This window comes from Myodes glareolus, chromosome X (assembly GCF_982192425.1).
Source record: "Myodes glareolus chromosome X, mMyoGla1.1, whole genome shotgun sequence".
Classification (NCBI taxonomy): Eukaryota; Metazoa; Chordata; class Mammalia; order Rodentia; family Cricetidae; genus Myodes; species Myodes glareolus.
Window position 1 is genome coordinate 15,569,013 of NC_142053.1, and position 27,776 is coordinate 15,596,788.

The following is a 27,776-nucleotide window of genomic DNA, read 5'->3' on the forward strand; positions in this document are numbered from 1 at the left end:
TTTTTCTTTTCAGAATGAAATTCCTGAATCTAATTTTCTTTGCTTAGTATCCTCCCTGACCATGACCAATAATAACTTGTGCCTAACCCCCCTAGGTGATAACATAGATTTATTGAACAACCAAAAACGTCCCACCCTACTTCTTGGGAATGAGGGCATTATTGTTTTTAAATTGCTTCCTGTTTCTTGGGGCACTGGCATCTTTTGGGGACCCTGAGAAAATTAGGATAATGGTCAATTCCTGTCTAGAATAGTCTATAAGGCTGGACCATGTCAGCCAGCAGCCTTGAAGCTGTCCTGAATGCAGAACTCTGAGGAAACTGCAACAGAGGCACTGTGAGAGGCTGGGTCACCTGGGCCACTTGTTTTCACTGGTTTCTGGTCCTGTGCTCTGAAAACACATAAACTTTCAAAAGTAATGTACATATATGCATACAACTATGCATAATACAACTATGGACTGTGCACTGTATAAAAGCTAGCCAGAGATGATGTTTTGTTTTCTGTTTGAGCAGGTAAAATATACAGCACCTGTCTTCTAGGTTTATTTCCTTATGTCTGAAGCCAGATTTTTCAGGAGGTCTACCCCAACCAAACCTGATCTCTATCAGCCTTGAATAAATCCACAGCCTTTCCTTTTCTGTGGAAAAAAAAGCTCAATCTCTTCCCCAATGTAACTTATTTTTTTTACTTCCATTTTGATGTTAAGACATTTTTGAAATATATAGGTTGGTTTAAATTAGTAGTTTGTATGTTCCAATGTTTCTCCTCAGCTATCATTTGATTATCAGCAATCAAAAGATTTAAAGTCAATACAACACCATACAGGACCCATGTAGTTCCTATCTCTATGTGACTTATCCTTTTTATATTATTTTTTTCCTCTTTAAAGACTTTATCTTATTACTTTTTTCATTTATTTTTATTTTTTTAATTTTGTGTGCATTGGTGTTTTGCCTGCATGTGTGTCTGTTTGAGGATTTTGGATCCTGGAGTTACAGTTCTGAGCTGCCATGTGGATGCTCTGTATTGAACCCAGGTCCTCTGGAATAGCAGTCAGTGCTCTTAACTGCAGAGCCATCTCTCCAACCCCAATCTTATTACTTATCAACTATTTTTTCTATGATTGTCTATACTCATTTTTTTAAAAAGCCTGCATACATTTCTTTTAAACACTCTGTAACCTGTTTAGGTTTTTTCCCCATTTGGACCTGTTTTACTGTGTATCTGTAACCATTTCTGTCTGCATGACAAAACTGAAACATCCTCCCAGCTTAGCTCAAGGTGTGCTGGTGGAAATATGTGCCCTCACATTTGATGCCATTTTTAGTTGGACTTTTTGGTCAGGACTGTTGGCTCCCCAAAAATGACACAGAGATTCTATTAATTATGAAAGCTTGGCTGATAGCTTAGGCTTGTTTCTAACTAGCTCTTATAACTTAAATTAACACATATCTATTAGTTTATTTTCTACCTTTTGTCTTTATTACCTCATCTCCATCGTGACCACCCTCCTTGCTCTGCATCTGTCTGGTGACTCTGTCCTTCTTCTTCCCAGCATTCTCTCTGCCCTGAAAATCCTGCCTAGCTATTGATCATTTAGTTTTTTTTTTATTAAGCCAGTCTGAGTGACACATCTTCACAGTGTACAAAAGATTATTCCATAGCATTAGTATGCTGAGTTAGAGGCCTAGGAGTGATATAGCTGGGTCATATGGTAGTTTCAATTTTTAAAAATATGTGTATATGTGTATGTTCATGTGTTTGCAGATGCATGTGTGCCTGTGTGTGCACATGCATGCGTACATAACGCATACACATATGTGCCTTGGGTGAGTTTTATTCTTGCTTTTTTGAGACAGAGTCTCTGATTGGTTTGGAACAAGCTAAGTACAGTGGGCTAGCTGACCACCAAACATCAGAGATATGCCTATCTCCTCTTTAGTGTTGTGATTATAAGTACATAAATGCTGCAAGTCACTAGGCACACCTTTGTTTTTAAAATTTTAAAATACAAGTTGTGGGGTATCTAACTCAGGTCTTCATGCTTGCAGATATATTATCAAATGAGCTATCATCCTGGCCATAGTTTTAGTTATTTGAGGAATTTCCATACCAGTTTCCACAGTGGCATGTCTGTCAGTTAACAGTTTTCTGTACTCTCTGAGTACTTTTAATAGAATTCTGATTTTTGTTTCAGAACTTCTTTTCAATTATCTATATGAACATAAAAATAGATTTTCCTTTTAAAGTAGTTTTATTCTCTCTGCATGGTTCCAACTCCATTTAAATTGCTTTTCTGTTCTTTTTCTTTATTAGCACTTGCTACTCATCTTGGATGCTTTCCTGAGATGTCTGTTAATTATCTGTTTAGTTACATTAGGGACAAGCGCATGAATTCTGATTCAAAGTTTCTTGCGTGTTTCTGGGTTTATTGAGAATGGTTCTCAGTCTTGGATTGCTTGTCTCTGGTTGTTTTCCTTTGGTGTGCTTGTGAGAGATGGGGGGACTTTGCTAATACATCTTTAGGTACTTTCTCTTCTGCTGCTTAGATCTTCCAGACTGCTGTTCAATAGAAACATAATTGGCTGCTATTGTGCTTGAGAAAAAGGACGTGAGTTTCAAAGTTGTTAGATATATAAGATATCCAGCTCTTTTCCTTGTTTTCAATATAGTGATCTCAAATTAGTTGAACCTTATATACCTTGGTCCAGAGGCTCTCTGGTTTACTTTTATAGAGACTCATTCTGCTGTGTGTGTGTGTGTGTGTGTGTGTGTGTGTGTGCGTATGTGTGTGCACGTGAGTGTGTGTGTGACTCAGTTGTGCTTATTGCAGCTTTTACATTTTTTATTTTAGATTTTAGTGTGCATTCAATATTGGTTTTGGTAACAGAGTTATTAATATGCAAATAAGATACTATAAAATGTACTCCTTTAAAGCAGTGGTTCTTAACCTTTTTAATGCTGAGACCCATTACAGTTCCTCGTGTTTTGGTGACTCCCAACCAAATTTTCGTTGCTATTTCCTAAGTGTAATTTTGCTACTATTATGAAATGTAATGTAAATATTTAAGTTTTCTAATGGTTTTAGGTGACCCTTGCATAAAAGTTATTTGGAGCCCTTGGGGGTCATGAGAACCACTGCTCTAAAGTATATAATTCAGTAGTTTAACTATATTCATTAGATTGTATGGTTATCAATCCAATCAATTTCAGAACATTTTTACTATTAAAAATTCCCCCCTAAAGTCAGTTGTGGTAGCATACACTTGTTATTCTAGCACTGGCAGGCCTGAGGAAGAAGGATCTTGAGTTAGAGTCATGCCTGGGCTACATAGTGATACTACCTTTGAAAACAAATAAATAATAACAACCAACTAATGGACAAAGTCTCCCCCCAAACAAAAAAGAAAAGAAAAAGGATTCATGCAACCTTATACGTTTTTATCGTTACCTCTTATTCACTGATTTACTGATTTCTCCTGATCCATTCAACTAACATTTAGTTATTAATCGGATTTCTGTTTTAGTGGGTTAACCTATCCTGAGAATTTCATGTAAGCAAAAGCATACACTTTATGGTGTTTTTAATGTGGCTTCTTAACACAATGGTTCTCACCCATCCCAGTGCTGTGATCCTTTATACAGTTCCTCATGTTGTGATGACCTCCAACCATAAAATTATTTTTGTTGCTACTTTATAACTGTAGTTTTGCTACTATTATGAGTTGTAATGTAAAATATCTGATATTCAGGATACAACGGGGTCGTGACCCACAGGTTGGGAATCACTTATTTTACATAATATTTTCGAGTTTCACACCATTGTATACAGTAATACTTTATTCTTTTTCTGCTTGAATATTTTGTTGAATAGCTAGATCATAGTTGATTCATATGGTCACTAGTTGATGGGCATTTGACTTGTTTCTATCTTTTGTTTAATGTAGCTATTATGTAATATTTTACAAATTTTATTATTTTATAATGTATGTCTGTTTTTCTTGGATGCATGTTTGTGTACCAGGTGCATGTAGTTCCCTCAAAGGCCAGAAGAGGGTTTTCATATTGTTTAGGACTGGAATTAGAAGTGGTTGTGAACCATCATATCCATATATCTAACAACTTTGAAACTCACGTCCTTTTCCTCAAGCTCAATAGCAGCCAATTATGTTGCTATTGAATAGCAGTCAGTCTGGAAGATCTAAGCAGCAGAAGAGAGAGTGTAAAGATAGATGTATTAGCAAAGTCCCCTCATCTCTCACAAGCACACCAAAGGAAAACAACCAGAGACAAGCAATTCAAGACTGAGGACCACTCTCAATAGACCCAGAAACACACAAGAAACTTTGAATCAGAATTTCACATACTTGTCTCTAATGTAACCAAACAGACAACACAAAAAAATTTAAGCAATTTTTTTTTTGGCTATACACCTAGGAATAAAATGGGTCATATGGGAACTCTATATTTAATGTAGAACACGATCTTACCATGTAGCCCTAACTAGCCTGGAATGCATTATATAGACCAGTTCAAACTTGAACTCACAGAGATACATCTGCTCCATCATGCTTGCTTATGTTTAATGGCTAGCTGTTGGACTGTCTTCCATAATGACTGCAGTTTTCCATTACTACTAGAGTGGATGAGTTCTGATTGGCCCATATCCTCACCAACAGTTGTTGGTATTGATTTCATAAATATTTTGAACTTTTCTCTTTCAAAGTTACGTGTATTTCTTTGAGAAGGGCTTGGGGGCATTCTCTAACATAAAATCTTAACTGTTTTTGGCAAACAGTTCTCTCAACTTGTAATCAGATAACCATGTGTGAATTGACTTTTAGTTTTTAAGTTTTGCAAATATTATCTCCCTCCTCAATTACATTTTTTGTCTTGAGAAAAATATATTTCATCTTTCTAATTGGGTTTTATGAAGGAGAGCAAAATGACTTGTATCAGACTGTCATATTTAATTGTTGATTGTTTATTCTTATTTGAATTAGATTATATGCATAATTTTTAACATTTAGTGGAAGGCCCTGTATCTTATTCAGGTATATCGTTTTTCCAGTCCTTTGGTGTAGTGCACTTTCCATATTCACATTCATCCTAACTACCCCCATCTTCTATTAACTATGGTCCCTACACTGTTCCCAGGACCCAATGTCATAGCCCCTATATTTATAGTGGCAGCAAGCCAGTTACTGAATGAAATACAGCACCAGTTGATGAAGTCTGTATTTTTCTTGCGATCTTAAAAAATATTCTGTTCTCATACCCAGTCAGATTTATATTTAGCACAACCTATTTCTTTTTTGGGCCTTTGCCTATAGAGCTGGTCTTTTGTTAATTTTCTTGGACAGATTGAAGAATGTTTTAATCATTCTAACCTACTGTCATTTCCTGCTTTCTCAAATTTTATGCAGTTTATACCAAGGTGAATTTATACATGGCAATCTTTTAGACTTTGAAATGCTGTAAATTTCTACCTTCCAAATCCACCCACCCTTCCTTCCTTCCTTCCTTCCTTCCTTCCTTCCTTCCTTCCTTCCTTCCTTCCTTCCTTCCTTCCTTCCCTCTTTCCTTCCTTCCTTCCTTCCTTCCTTCCTTCCTTCCTTCCTTCCTTCCTTCCTTCCCTCTTTCCTTCCTTCCTTCCTTCCTTCCTTCTCTCTTTCCTTCCTTCCTTCCTTCCTTCCTTCCTTCCTTCCTTCCTTCCTTCCTTCCATTCCTCTTCCTCTTATTCCCCTCCCTCCTTTGTGATTTTCCTGATACGTGTTCCTTAAACTGTAAGAAAGAGTCAAGTCTGGGGTCTAATCAATGAGCACTTGGCATTTGACATTTTTCAGGAACATGTATTTTTATTTATTAAAATTATTTAAAGATTTATTTCTTATATATGAGTATTTTGCCAGCACACACACACACACACACACACACACACACACACACACCATGTATTGGATTCCTTAGGACTAGTGTTATGAATGATTGTGAATGACTGTGTGGGTACAGGTGCAGGGAACTGAACCTTGGTCTTCTGGAAGAGCAGCAAGCACTTTTCCTTCTGACCCATCTCTCCAGCCTTGGTATATGTCTTTTAAAAATAAATTATTTTAAAAATAAGCTAACAAATTAAGCATTCTATATGGAATTTTCATACATATTTTGCTTGTCACTTGTACTTCTCTACATTTCTTAATTTAACATTTATTGATTATTATCTTTTTTGAGACAGGGTCTCTCTATTGTGCAGTTTTGACTGATTGGAGCTTGCTATGTAGACCAGGCTAGCCTCAAGCTCACAGAGATCTGCCTACCTTTGGCTCTGGAGTGCTGGGATTAAAGGTGTCTAATACTGTACCCAGCTGATCATTATCTTTTAATGACAGGAATGTCAAAGAAAGTTAAAACATCGACTTGGTCTGGATTCCTATTTGCTCAAACCAGTGCAACGAATCACTAAGTATCAGTTGCTTTTAAAGGTAATTAGATGAAGCATTTGCTTGTTTCTTTACTTTCAAAATTATTTTATGTGTATGAGTACTTTATTTGCATGTCTGTATGTGTAGCATGTGTCCGCCTGGTACCCATGGAGGTCAGAAGATGACATCAGAGTTATAGAACCCAGGTCCTCTGCAAGAGCAGTTAGTGCTTTTAATCAGTGAGCCATCTCTTTAGACCCCACTTAACGTTGTTTTTGGAAGCAAATCTAGTAGTCATCTGAAAGGAAGTGATTGACTAGGAAGCACTAGCAATAGGTTGAAGAAGATGAACTTGGGTATAAGATTTTTGCATTGTGCTTTTTTATGGGAATATACAAATGGCAGTCACAAGGTGATTAAGCTATGAGTATAAGGAGATCTTCATCCTCTATATAAGTTCTATCCATATTTAAGCATAATATTTTTTTTCAAAGTTTTATATTAAGGTCGAAATATATACTTTATTCATTTTAAGATTATGTTTCCTATTGGCCCTTTCAATGAAAAATGCAAACGACACTCTCCTAGTTTAATGGGAAAGAATTAGTAGAATCCAGGTTATGTACAAATCCAGCATAGATCCTTTTAAAATGTGTTTCATGATGCTATATGCATTATGAGTGACAAATTATTGTATGTAGAAGAAATCTCATGTAATTGCTTTGAAAACTAATCTCTGATGTGTTTTTATAACTATTGTTTTTTAGCTGTAAAAGCACTGAATGTTTGCTCTTTCTTTTATACTCTTTAATTATTATTCTACTTCTCCAATTTTGACATTGTTATTAAATATGTTAATGTGACAGACAATATGAAAGAAATTACTCTAAAAATGACATTATCTTTGGATTACTGCTCAAAAGCATATTAGCTCCAAATTATTAATTTTTCCAGCAGTTTTAATATGTGACTAATGTTTAATTCTTGACTTCTACTCATAGGAGCTCTTAAAGTACAGCAAAGAAGGTGAAGGAACAACTCAGTTAAAGGAGGCACTTGATACAATGCTGGACTTACTGAAGTCTGTGAACGACTCCATGCATCAGATTGCAATCAATGGCTATATTGTAAGTAAACTTTAGTGATTGTTGGAGATTTACGGGGTAGACTTATCAGAATCCCTTTTATCATTTGGATTCAGTTGGAAAATAACAGGAGGCAGACAAATGGAAATAAAAGTATAAGCATTATTATTGATAAGCTAAGTGGAGGATTGGGTACAGATCAGCAGCCAAATGGAATCTGATGACATTTTCCTGCTCTGTTGCGGCCTGCCTTCAAGTCTGAAACTTGAATCAGTTAAGCAGACACACTGTCCCAGAATTGATACTTTCCCTAGTCTGGAGTAGATATGAATAAAAAGGCTCAACTCTTTAGGGCTTGCCGCCTTTCTCCAGAACTGCTCCATCCAGAGGGTGGTAATTTATCATGTACCCATCAGGAGTGAGGAAGAGATGAGCCTTGCTCCAGATGAAATAACTCCACATGGCAAATACCAAGAAGCCAACAAAAGGGAAGGTTCTTTTATGTGGCACCTTCACAGCAATTTTAAATATATGTGAGGCATGGTGTGTTTCAAAGTAAAAAGTTATGGTACAGTGAACGGTTTCAAAACTTTAAAAAGATTTTACTTCTATTGATTCTTTGTGGATTTCACCTCATTCTGATCCCGCTTCTCTCCCTGTCCCCTTGAGTCCTCCCTCTGCCCTTGTATTATCCCCCCCAAACAAAACCAAATTTAAAAGAAAAACCAAACAAATCAAAGAAACAAAACAAAAATAAAAGTAGCAACAACAAAAGAAACTGAGTGTGGCCCATTGAGTCACACAGTGTGCCCATTGCCCTAAGTCTGTTCATCTTTACTTGCGAGTGTTCATTGCTATGAGTCATTGGTCTGGCTAGAGGCCTCTGGCTTCTGCTACACCACTGATAATGGCTTTCACTGGGGCTCTTCTTGTGCATCCTGTTATTGTCCTGTGTGTAGGGGTCCTCCTGTTTTGGAGCTGTAGGTTCATCCCTTTCACATGCTCCAACAGTTCATAGATTTGGTGGTTGCTACGGTGGGCCAACTCATAGCCCTGGTTCTGGGCCTGCCTGGGTGGTGGCTGGATTGATCAGTCCTCTAGATTTCCCTCATCATCGCTACCAGAGCAAGCCCTCCAGCTCTGCCTCGGTTAGCCTACCTAATACAGCGTACAATAAGGAACCAGGTCAGGTCTTGCTATGAGACCTTCAGATCCAGGTCCTCACACTCACACCATCAGGCCAGCTTAGTTCTTTCCTGGTTGCCATAGGGGGCAGATGGAGGTTCTTTGTCTCATAATGTTCTCTCAAGACATTTTTAAAAAATTTTACCTTACAAGTTCTTTGTGTATATGTTATGGCTCCTGGTTTTGTGTTTTTATGGGATTTCTGTGTGTACAAACATGTATGTCTCTGCATCTACATGTGTTTCTTGTGTTTTTTCTTTGGTTCTTTTTCTCCTGTTTGTTTTATCCTATTCCAGTCGTTTATTGTATTTTAGTTCATTTTATTTTATTATTGGTTTGTTTTCTAAGGAATGACAGCAAGTGTGTGAATCTGGCTGAGAGGGAAGGTGGGGGGAGGACCTAAGAGGAATTTGGGGAGTGGTAACTGTAATCAGAATATATTGTATGAAAAAAATATATTTTCAATAAAAGAAAATAAAGGACAAAAAAGAAATTCATGCCACTATTCTGCCATCTTGGCCATTGTTGTGTCTCACCTGGTTCACTGCTGGTTAATGATAACTGACTACCCACCTAGTAGCCTGCATAGCACCTTCTAGTACTATGAAAGTTAGCCTGTAAGGGGTAAATCGTGCAGGGCAGTATGAGATTGATTTATCCATTTCACGTGACCAAATGTTACGAGTCCTCAGCAATAAAGTCTTATGTAATGATCTGAAAGAAATAAAGCACGCAAAACATGCTTCAGAGTACTAGTAGGTCAAGCTAAAAACTATGATGTCAGTGTCTGACACATGGATATAGCTCTGCCTTCTCGAATTGGTTTTGATTTTTCATTCTAGGGGAATCTGAATGAGCTGGGCAAGATGATTCTGCAAGGTGCATTCAGTGTTTGGCTAGGACACCGGAAAGGTGCTACAAAAATGAAGGATTTTGCAAGATTCAAGCCCATGCAGAGACACCTCTTCTTGTATGAAAAAGCTGTTATGTTTTGTAAGAGGCGTGTTGAATCTGGAGAAGGCGCTGATAGATACCCATCGTACAGTTTTAAGCACTGTCTAAAAGTAAGAAAACTCACATTGTGTGATACAATATTGTCTTATATGTATTCCACCTTGAATACTTTTTTTTCACTTAAGTAGGGTTTATACTTTAGTTACACATCCCTCTGTGTAAAAGAATAAACAAAACAATGCATGTATGTTCATGTGTGAGATCAGACACATATGTTACAGGTCAACTTTGGAGATCATAGGACATTTCAGGCGTTGGTCCTCCCCTTCTACCTTGTTTGAAACAAAGTGTCCTGTTGATCATTGCTTTGCACACCGGTCTTGCTATCCCAAGAGCTTCCAGGGGGTCTCCTGTCTCCACCTCCTTTCTTGCCATGGGAACACTAGGATTACAAGCATGTACTACCACATCTAGCTGTACATGGGTTTTGGGAGTCTGAAATCAGGACAAGGGGTTGGGTCCAGGTGTAGAACTTTGATTCAACCCCCCATCACTGTCGTCTCAGATGTGCTCCAAGGCGCCCTTTCTGCCCAGGCTCACCTGTGAGCACTCTTCCAATGGTCCCGGATAAAATTCTTGGTCTCGTTACCAAGAAGCTTTTGTTATAGGAGAAACAAGAAGCAAAGGTTTCCCCCTCCTCACTGTGGTTTAAAAATGGAGAACACTTGTGCTTAGCGTATTCCTACCCTCCTGTCTTTGTTCCTCCTCCATTCCTTAGCCCCATGCTTTCTAATTACCCAAAGCTACCTACAGCTGGACCTTTCTAATATGTGTATTCTGTGCTATTCTTTGGAATTATTTTATTCTCTCTAGAACCCAAACTACCACTGTGTCTTGACATTAGTCTTGTGTTAAAATTAGGACACGGTTGTTTGTGAAAGTCATTAGAGGCCCAGGAATACTTCAAATCCACCTGAGGCTCTAGTTGGCAAATTTGGTTATTTTAAACCTAATGAATTTTATCTTTCAAGTTTAAATTCTAAAAGCAACACATTTGTTTATTGAATGATTGGAAGATAGAACATTCTTACCTTCAATTCTCTAGTCAAGGTCCTTGTAGTCATTTTTCCTGAGTTTTATTTCTTAGCTGGCTTTCCCTGGATAGTTGAGAGCCGATGGAAATTTAGCAATGCTTACGTGGATGGACCTGTCATGGGCTTGAGGACATAGTTTAAGGAGGTCACCTGATAAGCAGGCCCTACCTACTTTTGTTTTTCCTCAGACTGGTCAGCTGCCTCTAGCTGTATCTAGCAAAATTCCTACCTAGAACCACCTGAGTGTTTTCCATTGTCCGTTTTGTATTCAATTTTGAATCCACAGTAGCTCCACAGATTCTTCAAAACTCCAATCATCTTTATCACAAATACTCAGTTACTCTTTTAATATAGTCCACCTCTAAGTCTATAGATATCTGACTTATTTATGACTTTAATAAACGTCAATTGAGAACCAAGGCATTGTGATGTCTCTCTGACAGGTTTTAGATCTTGCCATCTACATGCGTACTCCTTGAAAAGGTACTTCACCTTTGTAGGCATGTTTTACATAAACCAATTTGATTCACATTCTGTTTGTGAGGAGATCTAGTGACTACTTACTGCAGAATTTCTTATTTGCATTGATTTCCTATTTTATTTTAAATTTGATACAATGATAGACATGTCAACAACAGAGTGTTTCTGAAGTTAATTAAAGTAGAGAAGGACTAATGAGGTAATGAAGCCAGAAGGGTTACAATAGTTGCCATGGAAACAGAAGGAGGAATTGATGCAAGAAACATTTCAATGGAAGGCAGACATAAGGGCTTAGTGCCTTACCAGATATAGAAAATAAATACTACTTGACATTTAAAAGAAGAAAATCTGTCTGGTTTTTCTTTTGTTTTCTGATATAATTGTATCTTTAATTGAAAAGAACTAGTCAGTGGTGCTTGCGAAATTTTAGATAAAGATTCCTGGGAAAAGGGTGATGCTGTAGACTAAGAAAGACGGAAGTTAGACTGTTTCTTAGGTCTCATTATGCTTGCTTCTTCCAGCTTTTTCTCATGAGAGTCCATCATTACTGGTCAGTGTGCTACTAAACATAGCTGAACAACTTCTTTCCCCTGAAATGGATTTTTTGACTACATAACAGCAAGCTGGAACCACACAGCCTGCTCATGTCTTTCTAATGACTATGTACTATTCTCATGCGAGCGCTCAACATCCATAGAAAAGCTATATGTCAGGTCACAGATAACCAGATAGAGATGTCGCTTCCTCAGATCCATCAGATTGTGTACTTGCTTATTATTATCAACTATTGTTTTAATTGAACACACAACAGTGCTAACTTTGTGTCAGATAAAAATGGTTTGATTTCCTGAGAAATCCCCACATGTATTTAAGTAATGATGTGTTATATGTTTTAGCAATGGGAAATAGTAAAATAGTTGCCATTCAAATACAGAAAAGGGTGGGAGGCAAAGACATACATTCAAAGCTCATTATGAACTGGGAGAAGGGTAAAGAACTTATCATTCAAGTATAAGGATTGGAGTTCAGATCACTAGTGGGTGTGGCTGCCCCTTGTAATCTCAGCTCTACGGGATCTCCAAAATAAGCTGGCTAGTTAGATTAGCGGGATCAGATGAGCTCTGGGTTCAACAAGAGGCCCTGCATCAATAAATAAGGCTGACATGAACTTCTGGCCTCCACGCATGTATATATGTACCCATGTACATGTGCACATGCATACCCACATACACATACCTCCACAAAAACTCATATGATCTGAACATACCATTTACTACTTATATCTCTCTATCAACTCTGTATCAACTCTATGAAATACACAATTTACCAATTCTATGGTTGAAATAATGGAATTTGAGAAAAATTCAGCACCTTACACTATGATACATAGCTGATGAATGTTAGTGATGGATGGAGGTTCAGTCTGGCCTCCTTTGACTTGGAAGTTTGTATGTCTGCTACCTATCATCTCATTGAGACAGTTATGTGATGGAACATAATTACTTTTGGGAAAACAATAGGATACGAGTAGTCTTATATTGAAATATTCATGCAGAGATAGATTAGAGTGGCACAGGAAGGCTGTGATATTTGGGAGCATTTGAAAGTAACTTTAGACTGTATTCAAGGTGGATGTCAGAGGCTCTTTAATTAACATAGCTAAGTTGCATTTCTAAGTATAATTGTTTTCCTTTACCTTAATGCAGGAATCTCATGAGCACTACCCTTAATGTTTATTAGTTTTAATTTGGGTCATTTCGGAGGTTCATAAGGGTAACGGAGTGTGATATTCCTGTAGACAATTAGGAAGGAATTGAAAGAAAAGAGGAAAGGCAGAGAACAACTTAAAGAAAATGATACACAAGGGACTGAAGTTGTCCCCCATGGAATTAGGCAAGGTTATCAGCAAATGGTGAAAGACAATTGTGCACAGCACAAACCAGGGTGAGAAGAAAGTGGTGGGAAGGAAGAAATATTTCATACAACACAAGTTTTACTGCCCTGTGAAGGTTCTCACTCATTCAAGTTAGGTATTTTCTTTGCTGTAGAGGCTGAGGGATTGGTGGGAATTGAAAAACCTCTGTGAACTTAGCTGGTCCTTCCCTAACCCATAAATTTGCTACTTATAAGTCATAGAGAATAAACTTGTCAGATCAAATTGACCTGGTCAATAATTACTTCAAAAAAGATTGAAATCAATTTCAAGTGACTTTTCCCATTGATGTTTAATTAATTATACATCTGTCAAAATTCTGTTTTACTACTCTATAGTTAATTTCCAGTAGAATTCAACCTTAGATAGGCAACCTGGATATTCAGATGTATGACATTTATATCAACCACTAGAATGGAACGTGGTATCTGAACTCTGAGTGCATATTTCCACAAAAACACTTAAGTCATCATGCCTATGGCTATACTTCCCTTTTTCTGCTCATTGAAAATAAAATGTGTATTTTGCTTGCATGAGACATTCTGTCCCCATAGATTATGACAGAGCATGATGAATGCAATTCTATATTTGTAATCAAATGATCAGGAACAGTTTGATTTGTTGTAGATGGAAGAAGTTGGAATCACAGAACACGTAAAAGGCGATAACCGCAAGTTTGAAATATGGTATGGTGAGAAGGAAGAAATTTACATTGTTCAGGTTGGTTATTCTTCTGGAAACCGTAATCATTAAAATGACAAATTTTTATTTTATTTATTTAATTTATTGACCCATCATCTTCAATTTGTATTATCTATATATTTCTGGGTGTGGAAGCATCCACTGGAGAATGTTAAACCTACCAGGAGCCTCATTATTAAAGAAAATCGATTCTCTTTACCCCAGAAGCCAGTAATCATATAGTACTCTTCACTCAGTAGTAGGAACTCTGAATCCCTTCCCAGCACTCTGCATTGGAATGTTGATTGACTTGGTCTTGTGAGGTCCTGGGCATCCATAGCTGCTGTGATTTCCTGAATGCGGTGATCCCGTCACATCCAGAAGATACTGTTTTGCTCTGATCCTCCCCAACCTCTGGATCTTAAATTGTTTTCTGTCCCTTCTCCTGTGGTGGTTTCTGAGCCTCGTGTGTGGAGTGTGTGATATAGAAGAGGCCATTTATGACTGAACACGCCATACTCAGTCTCTACACTTTAAAAAGTTCTAAGCTTCTTTGTTAACCTTCAAACACTGCACAAATCAACTTGTCTGATGAGCTCAGAGAGTTTTCCTCAGGTAGATATTGATTTAGAGGGCACTTTGATATTATACCTATTTAACAAAATAATGTTAGTAAGTTCACATGTGGAGCTTGTGAGCTCCCCAACCATGGGTTCTTAACCAACTTTGCAATACTAGGCCTGTATTTTCTCTAGTGGAGCAGACCTTAAATCTAATCAGGAAGCAGTTGGTTACCTTCATAACATTCATGCTAAGGATTTTAGAGGTGTGTGTGTGTGTCCGGGAATTTGTGCAGTTCTTTACGAAGCCAGTAGAGAGTAACAGATCCACTGGAGCTGGAGTTGAAGTTCATTGTTTGCTCTCCCGAATGGGTGCTGGGTATCAAGGTCTGGTCCTCTGCAATAACAGTGCATGTTATTAACCACAGAGCTATCATCTCTCCAGCCCCAACATTAAGATAAAAAGACTCTGTTCAGTTTTCAACACTCATGATAGGTGGCTTACAACAATCTATGAGAATTTGATTCCTTCTGTTTTTCATGTGCATTGAAGGCATGTGGTATGCTTAACATACATGCAGGCAAGCCATCCGTACATACTGAATAAAAGTGAATAAATAGATAGTTTAAAAATGATTTAAAAATCTGAGTTGGTAAAAAAAAATGTTGGTCACCTTTTATAAAATCTGTTTCAAGTTTGGCTGATACCTTTTTTGCATCTATGAAGTTTCTACAGTTAGAGTTGAGTTTCCTTCATCTTCAGCATTTAAAGACTTAAAGATATGACTGTTTGGATGTATTCCTTCTTTTGACAGAACATAGTCAAGATCCTGGGCAGGTGTGCTCTGAGGTCCACCCTGTTTCAGGGAATGGAGTACACTCAAGACATTTCAAGATAGTGCTGGTCTGTTTTTACTAAGTCTCTGTGTCACGACTTGTGGCTGACCCATATGCTATTAGCTGTTACAGATGTTTAGTGTTTTTCATTTTGTATTGATAGCAGTACATAAACCCTTCTTGGTTTGCTTTAAGTTATGAGTTGGTACTATATAACAGACTTATGTTATAAACAATGGGAGAGCATTTAGGGAATCCACCATGTAAGTATAAGTTTTTAAGATGATTATGTAATTAATTTCCACTGTGGAAATACTAGAGCTTGCTTTGCTTTTTTACCAAAATTGAAACAAAGTGGTGTGTGTGTGTGTGTGTGTGTAATCCTCCAGTGAAGCAAAAGTAACTGAAAGGATCTCTGTATTTTCTCCAGTTGTTATACTCTTTAAGACAATTTTAAAATGATTTCGATTATAATATCTAATCAGATTGCTAGTGATCAACCTCTTAAATGCTTTAAGAATTAGAAGGCTAGAATTCAAATCTGGTGTTTCATAGAGTGACTCATGTTTGATTATATTTTTTTATTATAATAGAAGCATTCTTTTCAAAAGGAAACACACTTTTTCCTTCTGTTTTAATTTTTAGGCTCCAAATATTGATGTGAAGATGTTATGGTTAAAAGAAATAAGAAGCATTTTGTTGAAGCAGCAAGAACGTTTGACTGGTAATTTCATTTTTTTTATTGAAAATATAATTTTTTCCCACATAATATATCCTGATTATAATTTTGCCTCCCTCTACTCCTCCCAGTTCCTCTCTACTTCCTCTCCCATCTGTATCCATTCCCTTTGACTGGTAATTTCAGGCATCCATGCTTTATATGGAGAAGCACAATGACAACCCGCTAGCTTGGGTTTTGTGAAAAGTCTTCCTGGGAATAGGGCTGATAATTTGATAATAATGAAGGGATTTATTAAACTACAATAAAAAGTAACATTGAGATTAAGAAAGCTTTAAAAAAAACCCAACTGCTAATTTTAAGGTGAGCTAACTCTAAGGTGAGCTGCAGAACCAGTTGAGATCAACAAAGTATCAAATTCTAGCCCTTCCTGGGAGGTGACAGTGAGTAGAACCTCACGGAACCAGTGTTGAGAAAGGTTGGTATGAAGAATTGGTTACACTTTTGAACTTGTACTTACAAAAAAAGTCTTTGCTTGTGTATATGATGTAGATGTACATACTTGTGTATGTGACTATCGTGTGTGTGTGTGTGTGTGTGTGTGTGTGTGTGTGTGTGTGTGTGCTCATATGTGCATGTGTCACAGCGAGCATGTGGAGATCAGAATACCAGTTGCATTATACCTTGTTTGAGGCAGGCCCTTTTTTCATTGTTCACTGCTGCATAAGACAGGCTAACTAGCCCCGGAGCTTCTAGGAATTCTGACTTTACCCCCTATCTTTCTGTATGAGTGCTGGGATTAAAGACTGTAACTGGAGATTTCTCCTCTGTCTCCCAGTTCCTGAATTACCACTCTGAGGCTTAATATTAATTACAAACTGTTTGGCCTATTAGCTCAGCCTTATTATTAACTAGCTCTTACAACTTAAATTACCCCATTTCTATTATTCTATATTTTATAACAAGACTTGTGGCTTGTTACCTCACATCTTGCTTCCTGGGTGTCAGCTGACTACTCCTTGACTCTGCCCTTCATCTCTCTTTATCTTTGCTTGGATTTCCTGCCTGACTCTATTCTGCCTGGCTGTTGGCCAAATCAGCTTCTTTATTAACCAATGGTAATAAAACATATTCATAGCATACAAGCATACAAAAAGGCATCCCACATCAACAGACATGTGCTATTGAACCCTGGTTTTTTTTGTCAGTTTTAGATTCAAACGCAGGTCCTCATTCTTGTGTAGAAACTGCTTTGCCCACTGCGTGTCACCCCAGCCCCTAGTTTGTATCCAAATACACAGTTTGGACTCTACAGATAACTTCAGATGGGCCTTCTTGTTTGTTGGTCATTTCAAATACCTGAAAATGGTGTGTGTGTGTGTGTGTGTGTGTGTGTGTGTGTGTGTTTCCATCTGTCTCTTTATCTCACTCTCTTTTCTCCCACCCTCTGTGATGTATGTGAAAGTCATCGTTCAAAGAAGTAAGAAACATGACTTATAAATGACAGATAAGCTTTGTTTTATTGTTCAGCTATAAAACAGCTGGATCAGCCAAGAGAACCGGATGAACTTTCTCTTCAGCAGCAGAAAGCTGAGTAAGTGATAATTTCACTCAGAAGCATAATTCTTTGAATTTATTTAGATTTATTTATTTCTCTTTATGTGTATGAATATTTTGCCTACATGTACAAACATGCACCACATGTTTGCCTGATTCAGGGAGGTCAAAAGAGGTGTTGGACACTGAAGTTACTGACAGTTCCTAGCCACTGTGTGCATGCTGGGAACTGAACCTGGGTCCTCTGCGAGGGCCACAATTGTTCCCAATCACTGAGCAATCTCTTTAGCTCCCAGATATAACAAACAATGTAATTATAACAACCAGTCTTCTGTGATAGCAACAACTCATCAGATAATGTAACCACACTGTTTTCTCATATCTAAGCCATATATTGGAGTCACATAGTGACCAACAGTCCCTATAAATTGCAAGGCTGTTTTTGAAACATTTAAGTACTTTGCACTTGATCTTGCAAAGAATTGCATTCAGATTGACGGTAAATGCAGTGGTTCTAATTCATGGCTTTCTCTTTGGGGTTCTTTTACTTACTTTCATTCTGTTGGAGAAACAGTATGAGAACAAGAGATAAAGGACTGGTTCACATTGTGTAGTCCCGTGATGAAGAACCCTTGGTGGTGGTTTAGATATTTTTTGTACATAGTTAAGGCATAGATCTAGGTAATGAAGTTAGCCTAAAGTTCTTCAGGATGGTGGCAATTGTACATGGCAGCTGAGAACTGCTGCTTTAAAACTGTATCTTAACATTCTGCCTTTAACAATCTTAAAAGCTGCACGCTCTGCATCTGAGTGTACACAGAGATTTCCATGCCACTTCCAAAGCCCCGACAGAGTTCACTGAGCTACACTAGTTGCATGGTACTGGAAACACTGAATGACTTACTACATATACTGTATTTTTTTCTTTGTCACACATATCTCCCAGAGGTCTCTAAAATCAGAGACAGCACATGATTTTCATTGGGATCTTCTCTGAAGGTCTTTTTCTAGCAGGGTTTGTAATGTTCTTCAAGACTTTGTTGTATGAAATAGTTGCTGTAACAGTAGCTGGTGAAAACTTAACAGTGTGAATCAGGTTAAAATTTCTTCTACATATTTATATGTACCTTCCCTGACACGTTGTAACTGGAAGTTTCTTGCCCATCCACCAGTTCCTGAATAACTACTCAGAGGCTTAATATTAATTACAAACTGTTTGGGCTTTTAGCTTACACTTATTATTAGCTAGCTCTTACAATTTAAATAAACCATTTCTATTATTCTATATTTTACCACAAGGCTTGTGGTTTATTGCCTCACATCTTGCTTTCTTGGCAGCTGTTGGCATCTCCCTGACTCCACCTTCTGTCTTCCCTTATCTGTTTGGATTTCCCGCTTAGCTATATTCTGCCCTGCCATAGGTCAAAGTGGCTTCTTTATTAACCAATGATAATAAAACATATTTATAGCATGCAGAAGGCATCCTACATCAACACATTATGGTGAAAAGTCTTCAGAGCAATACAGATTATACACATACATGTCTTGGGTCTAGAAGGGAGCAATATCTTTGCATAAAAGGGGTATGCTGGCTTGAATCCTAGAACTTAAGCTCTTCAAACTGTTTTATACTAACTATTATACAGACTTAAATAAGGGCACATCAGCTATTGGAATGGATTTTCAGCTTATTGTTAACACATAATATGAGAATAGAACATTTTAATTTTTCACTATTTTTAGACTATGCAAAAGCTCACCTATTTTTATATGTGGCTTTTTCAGAAAGCAAGAGGAAGCTCTTCTAAATGCTGTGGAAGTGGAAACAGAGGTAGAACAAGCCAGTGGCATGGTGGAGGTCAGGGAGGCAATTGTGCCAGTTCAGACAGAAGGAAATTGTGCAGGTATGTGTCTTGGTTATCTGAAGAAAAGATTCAATAACTCTGTGAGTTTTAACTTCTGTTGCTAATGTGCAAAGAATCTAGTCATGTGTTATTTTTATATAAAGAAAAGAGAGTTAGCCTGTTTTAGAAGACTTTCATTTCTTGCACACAGAAACCACTCTGATAGAAACTACAGAGCACGGTTTGTCAAAGTGTGATCCTTGGACCAGTAACATTAATATGACCTGGGAACGTGTTTTATAGAAGAAGGTTTTATTGGCTCTTTCTACTTCAGATCTTCTGAAGCAGAAACTTTGGGTGTGAAGCCCAGCTATCTGAATTTTAACCAACTTTCTATATAATGCTCATCTGTGTTCAAGTTTGAGAATTCTTGCAATAGAGGACAGAAATGAATGCAACACAGATATTGCCTTCAGTGGATATACTGTTTATTTACCATTGGTTTTGTGACTAGAGCTGGAAAACTTGTTTTCTTATGAGAATTATGTTATTTGAAATGATTGTACATAGTACTTTTGATTCATCTAATCAGTGCATCAGAAATTTTGTAGAGTTGCATCTGAAGTCTGATTAAAATACACACAACTGCTATCTTTACAATGCTAGGAAGGTAGATAATTCAGTAACTGATTAAAATGGAATGTGGTAAGTATCATAATAGGGAGGTATAAGGTGCTATACAAGCATACAAGATTTCCTAAATAGCTTTGGAAACAATAGCATAGACTCCCTGAGAAATGCCAAGTACTTAAGATTTAATATAGTAATCCTTAATCCTACTAGTTGAGGTGGAAAAAGTAATGATCACCATGTTCAGTTTTTAGTTATCCATTTAAAGGTTGTTTCCTTCAGATCATTATGTTGTGTCTCCCAGTCCCACCAACAAAGAGAGAAGCTAGTATCAAATGCCTTCATTTGACAGATATGGAAACAGCATCAGAGAAGGTCACATAATATTTCCAAGGTGACATGAACAGTTGACTGTGGCTGAGATGGGAGTCTCTAAATGTGTGGTTTAGATTTTGTCTTAGTTTTTTTTTTCTGGTGCTGTAGGAGCATACCCTGACAAAACCAATTGAGGGGGCTTGTTTATTACAGTGTACAATTCTTGGTTACAGTCTATCAGAGCAGGGAAGTCACAGCTGTAGGAGCCTGAAGCAGCTTCACATTCACAATCATGAAGCAAAGAGAAATAAAGGTATTCATGCTGCTTGCTTGCATTAAGTTTCCTTAGATAGTTTTCTTTATGCTTATAAAGAAATGATGCTGCCCACTTTCAGGCTAGGTCTTACTATATCAATTAAAATCACCCCCACAGGCTTGTCTGTGGACAGAGGCTTCTCTCCCACCAGGTCCCACATATCTTTAGTCCCAAATAAACACATAGAGGCCTACATTAATCATAAACCGATTGGTCTATTATCTCAGGCTTCTTAAAACTCTTATAACTTATATTAGCCCATAATTCTTGTCTTTGTTAGCCATGTGGCTTGGTACCTTTCATCAGCGAGACATTCTCATCTTGTTTCCTCTGTGTCTGGGTGACAACTGCAGACTGACTCTTTCCTTTTCCCAGAATTCTCTTGTTCTCATTGTCTTACCTCTACTTACTGCCTGACTACTGGCCAATCAGTGTTTATTTAAAATACAAGTGACAGGGTACAGACCATTGTCCCACAGCACTTCCCACAGCCTCACAGAATTTTCCAGTCAGGACTTGGAAATTTTCTTTAGGTCCCCATAAGATTATCAGTGCCTCCAATCAGCAGGAAATATCCTGGAAAACTACACCCACATTCCTGCAAAATGGATTATGGATGTTTATCTTTATTTAAAGTGTTGGTTACAAGATGTTATGAATAATGGTCTGGACAAAAAAATAAACAAAGGATATTCAATTCAGAGTTCTTGTTTAAAAAAAGTGGGGGGACATGCTGTGGGACAATTTAAATAAATGCTGACTGGCCAGTAGCCAGGCAGGAAGTAGAGGCAGGGGAATGAGAACAGGAGAATTCTGGGAAGAAGAAAGATTCAGTCTACAGTCATAACCCAGACAGAGAGGAAACAAGATGAGAATCCCTTGCTGACAAAAGTACCAAGCCATGTGGCTAACACAGACAAGAATAATGGATTAATATAAGATGTAAGAATTAGTTAATAAGAACCTCAGATACGAGGTTTATGATTAATGTAGACTTCTGTGTGTTTTCTTTGGAACTGAATGGCTACAAGATTGGGTAGGACAGAAACCTCAGTCAACACTTGTCCACAGGGCAAAATCATCTAGCCAATCCCTCACTGAGATCATCTTCCCATGTGATTCCAGGTTGTGTCAAATTGACAGTTTAAACTATCACAGATTACTTCATCTTAAGCAGTTCAAGTCTAAAGAAAAAAAGGGAAGGAAGGAAAGAAGGAAGGGAGGAAGAAATAAATCTCATACCGCCTACCTATAACCTCATTGTTTTGGCAAAGGGATACATGGTCTTAGTATGTAGTACTGGCTGGCCTGGAACCTACCAGGCTAGCCTTGGACTTGTAAAAATCTACCTGCCTCTGCCTTCTGCATGCTGGGATCAAAGGTGTGCACATCTGGCTACATGCAGGTTCTTATAAGGCATAGGATATGTAATGTATGATCTCTGCTTACTAAGAGAGAATCCAAGAAAAAAATAATAGTAACACCAGCTAGAATCTAACAAGTACTATTCAAATGGGATAAATACAAATACTATAGTAAGAACATTCAGAACCATTTTTGTGTGTATGTGGAGGTAAGAAAGACAATATATTTTGAAAATGTTTAGCATTACTTTTGGGTTTTTTTTTTTTTGATTTTTTGAGACAGGGTATCTCTGTGTGTAGCTCTGACTGTCCTGGAACTCGCTTCGTAGACCAGGCTGGTCTTGAACTAACAAAGATCCACCTACCTCTGCCTCCCAAGTTGGGATTAAAGGCATGTGTTACTACCACCTGGCTTAACATTACTTTTAATAATGTTCATCATCCTCAACTTCCAGCCATTCTGAAATTTTGAAGAAGTATATTGTAGTCCAAATCTTTTCTGAAATGTCAAATTAAGAAGTAGTACAACCTATGTGCAGTTTTGTTTTTTAGAGCAAGACTGTGTGTACTATTGGCCTGTTGAAGACCACAGCTTTGATTATAACAGTGAGTTTGCTTCTCCTGTGGTGGAGAACCAGATCTTTTAAGTAACTGATATACCTGTCATTTTTCTTGTAGCTTGGACTCAGGTGCCACCATCTGTAGAAGGTCTTGGAGCATCTGTGGAATGTTCAAACAACTATTACTACCCTAGTTGCAATGACAATGAAGAAGATCGGCCACAAATGGTTAGTATGACATACTACATCAAAATTACAAAGGCAGTTTTACTGATGAAACAGATAGGGCACATAAAGAGCAATCTTTTTTTCAGAATCCTTGAGGATTATTGAGTATATTCTATGCCTAAATGAAATGATTTGAGGTGAGTCCTATAAAGATTCACTAATTACTTCTCTTTATGTAGAATACATCTCAATTACACATAGGACACTACTGAAGTTAGTTAAATAGTAGTTTCCAAATGTCTACAAATGCATCAGTATGATTGTTATTTTTAATTTTTTTCCACTCTGGAGCTCTTTGTGGTAGTCCAGGCTGGCCTCCTGCCTTAGGCTGTCAAGTGCTAGGATTATAAATGTGTGATTTCATGACCCTTTCAATTTTAGATTTTTTTTAAAAAGTAAGGTGTTTATTTCATTACACCATTCTGTGCATATGGAATTTTCTTTTAAGCTTAATATTTGAAATTATAAATTCAGAAGAAGCTAACAAAAATACTAGTGAAATGTCTTGTGTTCCCTACACCTAGTTATCTTCTATAATTAGAGGATGATACCAAATCTTAGGAATTGGCATTCGTGCTAGCTTTACTCAGATGTTACCAGTTTTCCTTGTACTTCTGTATGTTTGTATATGTATTGCCATGTAATTTTGTTCAGAGCTGTGTTTTCTATTTAAGTATGAGGGATATACACAAATGTAATGAAGTTTCAAATACACTTTAGAAATTACTTTACACAATAATTTCTCAATATTAACAGTATTAGTGTGAGAAAGACTAAACTTTTAAGTTATAATTTACAGGGGAAGAAATTAAGGGCTGGCAAGAAATTTGTCATAATTGTCTATATTTACAGTGCTCATATTCTGAATGATCGAATGCTTTATGTTCTTAAAATATTGAGAACTTCAATCTTTAAGAGACTGGAGAGATGATTTAGCAGCTGAGAACAGTGGCTTCTCTTCTGGAGGACGTGGGTTTGATGACCAACACTCATGTGACAGCTCACAACCATCTGTAACTCCAATTCTAGGGGATTGTATGCCCTCTTCTGGCTTTCAAGGGCCACAGGCATATATAATACACATGCACTTTTAAAGAAGAACTTTTATTTTCTTATGCAAGCTTTATCTGTTGAAAATATATTTTTACTGTACATTCAAATAAGAAATAACAAAGATTTAAATTAAGAAATCTATTATAATTTTGAGTAAATATCATTTTGATTATAAAGTAACTTACTTTCTTTTTTTTCTTTTTGAGGCAGTTTCTCTGTGTGACACCCCGTGGCTGTCCTAGAACTCATTCTGTACACCACGCTGAGCTGGATTTCACAGAGATCCACCTGCCTTTGCCCCCTGAGTTCTGGGATTAAAGGCATGCGCCACCACCACTTGGCTGACTTTTTTTTTTTTAAGTTAGAAAATAGTGAGAAATAAAGCACTCTTTTAAATATCTTTAACTTCTGGTTTATTTAAAGTCAGCCTGAGCTGGGTCTGGTGATACATACTTGTAATCCCAGAACTCAGGAGGGAAGAGCAGGTAGATCTCTGAGTTCTGTGCCTGCCTGGTCTACAAAGTGAGTTCCGGGATAGCCAGGGCTACACAGAGAGACCCTGTGTCAACAAAACAAAACAATAAAAAAGACATCCTGATTCTCATGTAGTTTTGAATCCAAGTTTTTCTACTATCATAGATCAGGTAAACTGAATAAAACTCCTGCATACATTTGAGAATGAGAGTAAAAGAGGCAAATACAAAATCCTTATGTAAACCTGACCTTCCAGACCTATTGAATGGCTCTCAGAAACAAACCCTAAATGGTCTACTTCCTGTAATTTGCAACCTACAGGTTTATATCAATTATAGTAATGAGTGAAACTTCCTTAGTTTATATCATTGGTAGATGAATTAGATTGAATTAGTTGGTCAGATATGAGCAATCAGAGGAAACCATTTGGTATTTGAACACTGCCTATGTGTGTCTAGAAGGCTTGTCAGAACCAGGCCTTCTGGCATTATTTATCCAGTTTTGGAGTCAGAAAATAAAGTGAGTCTGCAAAATTGCCTAGTGCTTTCATCACAGGTGTCGGGAATTCAGGAAAACCTATTAGAGTTCCTCTTTGAATACCTTCCTGAGTCCTGCTACCCAGGAAAAGACACAAAAGAGCAATGCGGTGCAATCCACAATGCCTGCACCTTAATTTTTAAGAGAAGTTATGAGAGACCGTGTCTCAAAGGGGGTGGATGATGTTCTTGAGGATGACACCCGATGTCCTCTCGCCTCTGCATGCATGTGCACACACATACATGTTCACCTATATCCACACACTTGCAACCCACCCACACAGACATACACACAATATGAACACACATATACAGAAATCGAAAGGAGCTGTTCATTTGATTTCTCTTTAGAAACACGGGAATCGAGATGCAAGCCCCTTTTGCTGGTGTGTGCCGATAATCCCAGCACTGAGAAAGCTAAAGCAAGAGATTTGGGAGCTTGAGGTCAACCTGGGCTATATAGTTAGTTCCAGGCCAACCTGAGCTACATAGTAGTACCCTGCTTGAGAAAGACACACACACACACACACACACACACACACACACACACACACAGAGAGAGAGAGAGAGAGAGAGAGAGAGAGAGAGAGAGAGAGAGAGAGAGAGAAAAAACACCCTGAGAAATAATGGGTTCCACTTGTATTACAGAGAGCCGTGTCGGAGGTGTCTCTGCTGATGTAAAGAAGCTACTGCGTCAACTGGCAAGTAGATCTTGCCAGCCTGCTTCTCAGCCCATATGGAAAACACCACTCAAAAGACTTTCAGCCCAAATGATGGGGATTTTTTTTTCTCCAGGTTGATTTGTTTGAACATGCAAAGAAGCAACAGCATATACTTCTTTCTTTTCTTTTACTTTAAAAACATTTTACTTGTAGTATTCTTTATTCCTCAAATTGTGTAGTAAGTGTATAAAACATTGTGCTGGATAAAATGTCATCTCAGAATACTTTTGACTTGAAAATTGTTTTTTCTTTGTCTACTTTGTAACCAAATGCAATCAGCGTGCCTTCGATTATTTAGCTTATTATGAATTAAGTTAAATGTAGGGCTGTAGAATAGTTAAGGCCAAGGGAAGCACAACATGATTTAATTTGCTTTTTAGACCTAGCGCTCCTTTTAACCCGCACAGGATAATGCAGAGTCAGAAGTCCTGGGGTGGTTGGAGGGCATTAGTAAATTCTCTTCAGGGCTATTGCCTTTTCTATGTGCCAAGATGAACTTTTCCTGATAGTAGTTTACAATGAATTGCATTTAAAATGTAATATTTTCATGCTTGTTTCTTTTTCTGAATTTATGCTTATAATTCATGTAGCAAATTAGTTGTGCTCTATTCTGTACATTTCATGCTGTAATTTTTCTTTTCCAAATAAAAGTAAAACTTTTGGGTTCCACAAATTCATCCTTTGGCTTTCGTTTGTTTGTTTTTCCCGTCACAGATTGATCCCATTTGTTTTTCAGAGAAGACTTGCTGAAGCTGTCACATTTGTCATTGAAGCAGGGAATGAATGCTTTTCGTGGCCATCAACAGGCAGTTAGGCAAGTTGTCAAGCTTGTAGCATGTGGGTTTTCTTTACAACTTCACAGTCTGAGCAAAATAAGGTCCAAGCCGACTGAAAGCAGACTGCTTCAGGAGACTTCTGAGGGAGAAGCTTCCCCGTGAGGATTCTTAGGGTCAATGGTAGGAGTGTTTGCAAAGGCTACTGTGACCTCAGGTTGGTGCACGTGGGTAGCGAGTCCACGTGTCTGTCATGTCCGTGTCTTTCTTATGGTCTTCAGCCGAGATCATGGGGGATGCCTTTCATCTTCATTGTGTCAGCCGTGCTTATAGAGCCGGCCAAAAAGCTGGCTAACTGTTGAGTGAAGCAGGCTGTGAGACCCTCGGAGGCTATGCAGATGTGTTATTTGCTTAGGGCTCAGGTGATTTAGTTGGTCACTGGGCTTTCGTAATGTGACAGACCACATTCCATTTGGTTGTTTAAGTCATTTATTAATCACATATCTAATGCACACCAAGTGTCAGGGTCTTTGCTTTGACATTTTACAAGAGAACCCTAATTCTCTTTATCAGTTTAAATATTGACATTTGAGCTTATCACCCAGTTCTTATGCATTTGACCTTATGTAGCAACAAGGGCAGCCATGGTTCTTCTCACTGTTGTTTAATTGGGAGAGTACCAGCAGCGGGAAGACATTGCTTGAAAGAAGACAGAACGAGGCCCCCATACTTATTCCAAAAAATATTAAATGAAAAGATTGTGTCTTCATAATGTCACTAACTTGAACTAAAAGCCACCCTGAAGGAAGCTTGGAGCTGGAGATGTGGTTCAGTAATTGAGAGTCTTTATTGTTCTTGCAGAAGACCCAGGTTCACTTTTAGGGACAACATGGTGGCTCACAATTATTTGTAACTCTAGTTCTGGGATTCAATGCCCTCTTTGGACCTCTCTGGACACCAGTAACACAAGTGAAACATGCACTTACATACTTGCAGGCAAAACGCTCATGCACATCAAATAAAATGAATAAGTCTAAAAAAAATAATAGCGAATCTTTAAAGTAATAACCTGCTTGTCCCCAAAGTCCTCTGTAGGTTATTTGAAGGACTTAAGCCTATGCCATGCAAGTGTTTGAATGCAAGCAAGAGCGCAGTGGAAACTCGCTGCCGTGTAGCCCATGTGCCCTTGGTGCTAACCCAGTGTTTATTTAGGTGGTGAAAAATCTAAAGAGAAGAAAAGAAGGTCTGATTTGAGGAGATGATTTACAGATTTTAATTGGGTACCCATAGGTTTCGGAATGCCCAAATTTACAGATATAATTATGATTAAACTGTCCAATATTTGAAAGCCAAAATTCCCCGATATTTGCCTAGTATTACACTGATGTGTGAAGAATCTTTCTGCAATTAGAAATAAAGCTGCAAATAAATTATGTTTGCTAACATTTAATGCTCCCTTAAATAGAATGGTGTTTGTGAATCAAAATTTTT

General features: G+C 37.7%; 1 protein-coding gene across 7 annotated transcripts in view; it reads left to right on the forward strand.

Annotated features, from left to right (window-relative positions):
- The window catches only part of Mcf2 (MCF.2 cell line derived transforming sequence), a 104,314-nt gene extending 78,138 nt beyond the window's left edge, over window positions 1-26,176 (forward strand). For all 7 annotated transcript variants that reach the window (XM_087902672.1, XM_087902673.1, XM_087902675.1 and 4 more), the window contains 9 exons: window positions 6,393-6,485; window positions 7,427-7,552; window positions 9,538-9,759; window positions 13,784-13,876; window positions 15,880-15,958; window positions 17,444-17,507; window positions 19,256-19,374; window positions 22,618-22,727; window positions 25,439-26,176. In XM_087902672.1, the coding sequence (XP_087758798.1) occupies window positions 6,393-6,485; window positions 7,427-7,552; window positions 9,538-9,759; window positions 13,784-13,876; window positions 15,880-15,958; window positions 17,444-17,507; window positions 19,256-19,374; window positions 22,618-22,727; window positions 25,439-25,471 (939 nt within the window). In that variant the 3' untranslated portion in view covers window positions 25,472-26,176. The remainder of the gene's footprint in view (window positions 1-6,392; window positions 6,486-7,426; window positions 7,553-9,537; window positions 9,760-13,783; window positions 13,877-15,879; window positions 15,959-17,443; window positions 17,508-19,255; window positions 19,375-22,617; window positions 22,728-25,438) is intronic.
- Window positions 26,177-27,776: the final 1,600 nt, after the last annotated feature.